Source organism: Monomorium pharaonis, chromosome 8, assembly GCF_013373865.1.
Source record: "Monomorium pharaonis isolate MP-MQ-018 chromosome 8, ASM1337386v2, whole genome shotgun sequence".
NCBI lineage: Eukaryota > Metazoa > Arthropoda > Insecta > Hymenoptera > Formicidae > Monomorium > Monomorium pharaonis.
The window spans coordinates 8375447-8381866 of NC_050474.1; the positions used below are offsets into that span (position 1 = coordinate 8375447).

General features: G+C 37.3%; 1 protein-coding gene across 2 annotated transcripts; it reads left to right on the forward strand.

Annotated features, from left to right (window-relative positions):
- Nucleotides 1–919: 919 nt before the first annotated feature.
- LOC105831398 (putative nuclease HARBI1) lies at nucleotides 920–6191 on the forward strand. Of its 2 annotated transcripts, none has more exons than XM_036291388.1 (6): nucleotides 920–4146; nucleotides 4628–4874; nucleotides 4929–5125; nucleotides 5213–5366; nucleotides 5441–5582; nucleotides 5652–6191. In XM_036291388.1, exons 1-6 carry the CDS (start codon nucleotides 4133–4135, stop codon nucleotides 6056–6058), a joined length of 1161 nt encoding a protein of 386 aa, XP_036147281.1. In that variant the 5' UTR covers nucleotides 920–4132; the 3' UTR covers nucleotides 6059–6191. The 2 variants fall into 2 exon arrangements, with proteins under 2 accessions (XP_036147281.1, XP_036147282.1); XM_036291389.1 differs by having other exon boundaries at nucleotides 921–4232.
- The last annotated feature ends 229 nt before the right edge of the window (nucleotides 6192–6420 follow it).

Below are 6420 nucleotides of genomic sequence, written 5' to 3' on the forward strand. Positions count from 1 at the left end.
GTATATGAAGGATTCCAATTCTCAATATATATCTAATAGGTAAAACAACAAAAATAAGTTCAATATAAGTACTGTCCTCAAGGATTTGCCAATGTAATTAAATTAAATTGTTAATGAGGGAAAATGAGAACGATATTAAGATTTCAATTCAGCTCAAACAGGAGACCAGCTAATTAATGTAAATAGTAAATAAAGTGAAAATAAATGGGACTATTAATATTTGTATAACTTTTACAAAATTAATGTAGCACACCACTACCATAAAGATAAATATTAATTCTTAATAACAACAAAAAAGAAAAACGCGATGTTGGAATAGTCTTTAGTATAGCGTAAATAAAGGTATTGTAACCGTGAATCTTGTGTGCCGATTGGCTACGGATAGCCACAGGATTCAGAGTCCGGGCGGCGGGCTCGAATAAGTGAGAAGACGGCAGTATTCGGTATAATGTGATTTAGTGCAATTAATAACTCTATGCTAATATATACAAGTCCCTATGCTATTATATACAGTGTGATCCTCGCTGTGTGAGGTATTCGCGTGTCGTGTGCCGTGGCGACTATGGCTTAGTTTACATCGTGCATTTGATACGCGTATCAGGTACCATATTCGTATCAAATTCGTACTAAATATTTAGTACGCACGATGTAAACGCTGCCGGATCAATTTGGTACGAGCGTATCAAGTAGGAGTATCGTACTAAACTGATACGCGTACCAAGTGATACAAATGTCGATGTAAACGCATAAAACGCATTTTAGAGAGAATTTAGCAATTGAGCATAACCTCAGTGCTAAAATCTAAAAACCGGTGTGAAAATGTCTTAGTAGGAGACATCAACATGAATTAAATTTGTATTATATTTTTCACAGTACATGCTTAGTACATTCGATGTAAACGCGCCCGTACTAACACCCGTACTTTGGTGCGCACCAAACTTAATACGCGTACTAAGGTTTTGACGATGTAAACTAAGCCTATGTCGCAGTGCTCGTGCGCTTGCGCGTACCCGGTACCGGCGCTCGGGTTGGTCGCGGCGGTATACCTGTCGGTCGGTTGGTGCGCAGACGGTGATAGCGGCGGATCGCGGTAGATGCGACGCTCGTATTGGTCGCGCCGGTGCGACGGCGTGGTGCGGTGATATGGCCTTAAGGCCTGGCGCTAACGGCGCGACAATGTACGGTGGCCAGCCTGGCTGGCGACGCAGCGGCGTGTGAAACAGTGCGGTTGGCGGCGCGGTTCGCTACCCGGTCCCAGCTGATCGGCGCATCAGCTGTTCGGTCGACGCCGTCGTTGTCACCCCGCGTGGTGACAAGTCGCGGTGCCGGTTCCTGCTCACTGCGGAGTCCCCGGGTCGGAACGACAGCGACCGCTCAGTGCGCGGCCGAGAGCTCGGGAACGGAGCATGGCGGTGTGCGGCCTCTCACTACGTGGCCAGGAAGGCACTCACTGCGTGCCAGGCAGGATCGTGTGTTAGGTTAAGGCTCTAGGATACCTGGCTCAATGCACCAGGAGGTACGGTCTGCTCAGTGCGCAGACCGGGAAAGTTCTGACTCTTGTTGCAAAAGGGGGGGTTTATATACCCTCCACTCGGTGGTAAGGGAAACAGAGAAGAGCGGAGGGAGCGTGCGAGGTAGGGGTAACGGCCTTACCTCCGTTCTAGCGGCAGCGGGAAAACGGCTCGTTACAGTATTAACATAAGAATATTTAGAAGGGAATTGCAGAGTATGTTATACGGCGTAATAGACCCACGTAACACAAAAATTGCAGTTGCATCACAGCAGTGTTGTAACAACATTGTAATCTTGCAGCAATATTGCTACAATGTAATTTAAATTTTTGTGCTGTAGGGATACAACGATCTTAGGAAAGTAATTACAAAATGCAAAGCAATGCACTAATAAGTAAATAATGCTAAGATTAATAATCAAAGAAGCCAACAAAAATTATGCAAAATAAAATGAAAAATATCAAGCAAGCAAATCGAACTTTTATTGGAACTCACATTTATCGTAGATTCCAGATCGCAATAATATATTATAGTTTTAGACTTTCCTTTTGTTCACCAGGTAGATGATAATTCCCAGAAAAAGTCCACGTGGAAGAATAGCAAGATGGTGGAAATGCGTATATCTTTTCACAGCTTAGAATTGATGAATTGATGGACGTAACCTTGTAAAGATGGTGGTATAACTTATCTCCGTTGTTAGGAAAAAATGGTTATGCAAATCAAATCAAAATCCGTGATAATAGGAGCTGAGTCGAAGTATCGAATTGTATCAAGGCAGTAGATAGATGCAAAATAGATGCCGATTTTCTAGTTTACAGCAAAAAATTTTTTAGATGAATAATTTAATGTATAAAACTATGAAACTTCCTCAAATACTGATCCACACGTCCGCAAGGATCGGCAGTCAACGAGCAAATCCCTCTTGCACTTCGCAAAGGCTTTTATGCTCGGTCTACAATGTCAGTAAGAGTAAAAAATGAAGGCTGTAAGACATCGGAGTATGCCGTCATTTCCGATTAATAAGGCGTAGAGTAAGGTTGTAAGCTAAATGGTTCATTCCCATTTCGTACGGTCTACTTCTGTACTGCCAACCAATGAGAATCCGGCAGTAACACAAAAGCGTGTGACAAGAGCCGGTGTTGTATGTAAATAACCTGCAAATATGTCAGATGCCGAATCTTTTTTTGAAGATGAGGTCAGTAGTGACCGCGACTTAATTGCTGTGGTTCAAGTTAACACATTTTTATATAATAAAACTGAAAAATTATATGCAAGTAAAGGCAGAAGCATGAACGCAGATCGGCGCAAGCCTTACTCATCCACTTAAAGGTAAGTTTATTTTAACGTTTTTAATGTTTTTAATATGTAGGTACAGTTTTCTTGTAATTTTTACAATACAGACTGCAATCCTTTGACATTAACAAATACTTCAAAGTATTCTTCTTTCCTTTTTTTTATAAGAAAAGAAGGAAAGAAGAAACAAAATGGTTTTTTATAAGAAGAGAATGAAAAAAGAAACAAAATACTTTGTAGTATTTATAATGTAAAATTGTTGACTGCAATCTTTATTGAACACGTGTCACAGGGATTATGTTCCATTTATCACTCAATCTTCTCAGAATCATTTCACCTTTGTCATTTGTCTTTGCAAATGTAAAACAAGAACGAATGATGTTTATGAGTGTATACGCCGGGAGCGCCCCCATTGACCATGTTGCAATTGACAACCACAATCATTTACAGCAATGAATGCTTTGAATTTTTTTGTTGGACCGCCAATTAGAAAAGTTATGGTCAATTGCGACATGGTCAATCAAAGCGTTTTCGTATACGCCTATAGTAAAGGAGCTTTCTAGCAAGAGATACAAATTGACACAGAAGTCATTCTGTCTTTATTAGATATTTAGTGAGAAACAATAACAAAATGACTCCTGTGTTGATCTATGTCTTTTGCTGAAAAGGTATCTAAATTGTTGAAGAATAAGTTTGACAAAACGCAAAATAATTTTATTAACATTGTAACAAGCCGTTCCTCCGCTGCCGCTAGGACGGAGGTAAGGCCGTTACCCCCTACCTCGCACACTCCCTCCGATCTTCTCTGCTTCCCTCACCACCGAGTGCAGGGTATATAAACTCCCTCCACTCGCGATAAGAGACAGACCTTCCTCGGCCGCGAAGTGAGCAAACCGTACCTCCTGGTGCACTGAGCCAGGCATCCCAGAGCGTACACTGAGCGCCATAACCTAAGACACGATCATTCCGGCACGCAGTGAGTGCCTTCCTGACCGCGTACCAAGCGGCGACTCACCGACACGACTCGTACACAGGCTCTCGGCCACGCACTAAGTGGTCGCACGCGTCGTCTCACCCGGGTGCCCCGCACTGAGGGGAAACCGACACCGCGATCCGTCACCCACGCGAAGTGATCAGAACGATAGCGTCGATCGCGTCAGCTGATGCGCCGAATAGCTGGACACCGGGTACTCCGCCGCCAACCGCACCGCTATACCGCCGACCAGAGGGTCTATTCTTGAAACGAGGACCCTAGATGTCGTATGCGATATTGTATGCGATAGCAGAAATTGTACGGATGAGATGTATCGTATGCGAGAAAATATCGAATGATTAATATCGAGTGAGTATAACCTAACCTATGCGATACGCATATCGCATACGATAAATATAGTAACAAAGGTGGTTTTCCACAAAAGTTCAACTCATGTGAGTAACAAACATTTTAATTTCCATAACAGAAAAATATAAAAATTGATGTTAAAAAATATAAAATCGCGTTTTTGTACTTTTGAAAAGTACAAAAATGCAATTTTATACTTTTAAAAATTAATTTATTTTGAACACAATAACTATAACTCTATTTCATCTCAAAATGCCTTGAATTTTTAATACATTTTTAAATGCATTTTGAATTGAAAATTGCTAGGCTTTAAATAGTAGTATTTTTTAAAATATTACTTGCCATATCAAATTATTTTATGTATTTTTATTATTTTACATTGTTTTTTATATTTTTGTATTTTTCAAAAGTTTTTAAAAATACGAAAAAGCGATTTTATAATTATTGCCGTTTTTTTTTTACTTATTTTTGTACTTTTTAGTTGTGAGTGCAGTATGGATATGGCATATCGAAATGCTGTTCTGCTTCATATCAATGAACAATTGGAAAATGTTATTTATTATAATGAAAGACCACGTTTTCATATAAGAGATGATCCATTTCAATTATCAGAACAAGAATTTATACAGCTTTTTCGATTGAAAAAAGAAACGACAAACAGGCTTATTAATATCATAAAAGACATTGTAGAACCGTCACGATCTACAGCTTTAGATGCAACTGTACAAGTAAGTATATATGAATTAATATATGCAGAATGTAAATTACAAGATTTTTTGTAGGTTTTAACTGCATTACGGTTTTTTGCTTCGGGAAGTTACCAGAATTGCATAGGACATAATATTCACATGGCTATTAGTCAACCTTCTGTCAGCAGATGTATTCACCATGTGACTAATATTCTTAATTTACCAGAAATATTTAATAATTGGGTACGCTTTTCTCGTAATCTTCAAGAATTGCAACACTTACGTAACAAGTAAAGATGTAACTTACATTAAAAATAATTATATATATGATTATGTAATTACAATTATTATATTATATGTAATTTACACACACACAGATTTTGGATAAATCACCAATTTCCTGGAGCAATTGGCTGTATAGACTGTATTGCTACGCATGTAGCAATTTTTCCACCTTCAAAAGAAGACGAAAATTATCCTGAACATATTTATATTAATAGAAAGGGATATCATTCTATAAACGTACAATTGGTAAAGAGTATTTTGCATTGACATAATTAAATTAGGTATTTATATCAATAATGCAACTATAATTTCATTTTTAGATATGTGATTCTGATCTTAGAATAATAAACGTTAATGCCAGATATCCAGGAAGCACTCACGATTCATATATCTGGAATAACAGTAATGTTCTTCCCATAATGCAAGATATTTATAATCATGGACACAAATTTTTCTTACTAGGTAAAATCTAATCTTCAAAGTAATATCGTGAAATGTCATTTTTCAATCATAATATTGCTTTACTTACAGGTGACTCTGGTTATGCACTTAGACCTTGGATGATGACTCCAATAATGAATAATGATGAACATAACATTGCAATAAGAAGATACAATGATCGGCAAAAAAGTACTAGATCTCTTATTGAACGTTGTAATGGTCTCTTGAAAATGAGATTTTGTTGTCTGTTAAAACATAGAGTTTTACATTACCAGTCAAATGTGTGTTCAAAGATTATTAATGCTTGTACAGTGTTGCATAATATGTGCATTCATGATAATGTGCCTTTACCCGCACTTGAAGCAAAAGATGAAGTCCACAATGGTATAAATGATGAAATTAACGAACCGGGTATAGATAATATAGCAAATAGAAATCATGATTTGATGGCTGGGCAAAAGATCTGCAATAATTTAATAAGACAATACTTTTCATGACAATGCATCATTTAAGCATCACTTTTATTAAATGTTTTGTGTATACATATATGTATACACATATTCGTTTTATATGTAATAACTTTGGTAATAATATAATAAGATTTTTATAAAAACATGTTTTTTTATTCTTAGCAATATATATACTTTAATGTAATTACTACTACTAATAAACTAAAAAACAAAACATTAAAAACTACTAATCACGCTTATAATTAAAGTCGTTGGTCAACAGAGCATAAAAGTAAAAAGTTTTTTATCCTTATAAAATACACATGTAAAAAATTTTACTTAACCCTCGGAGAACACATAGGGTCAATTTGACTCTTACCTCGAATTTAATCATAAATATCTTGAAAGCA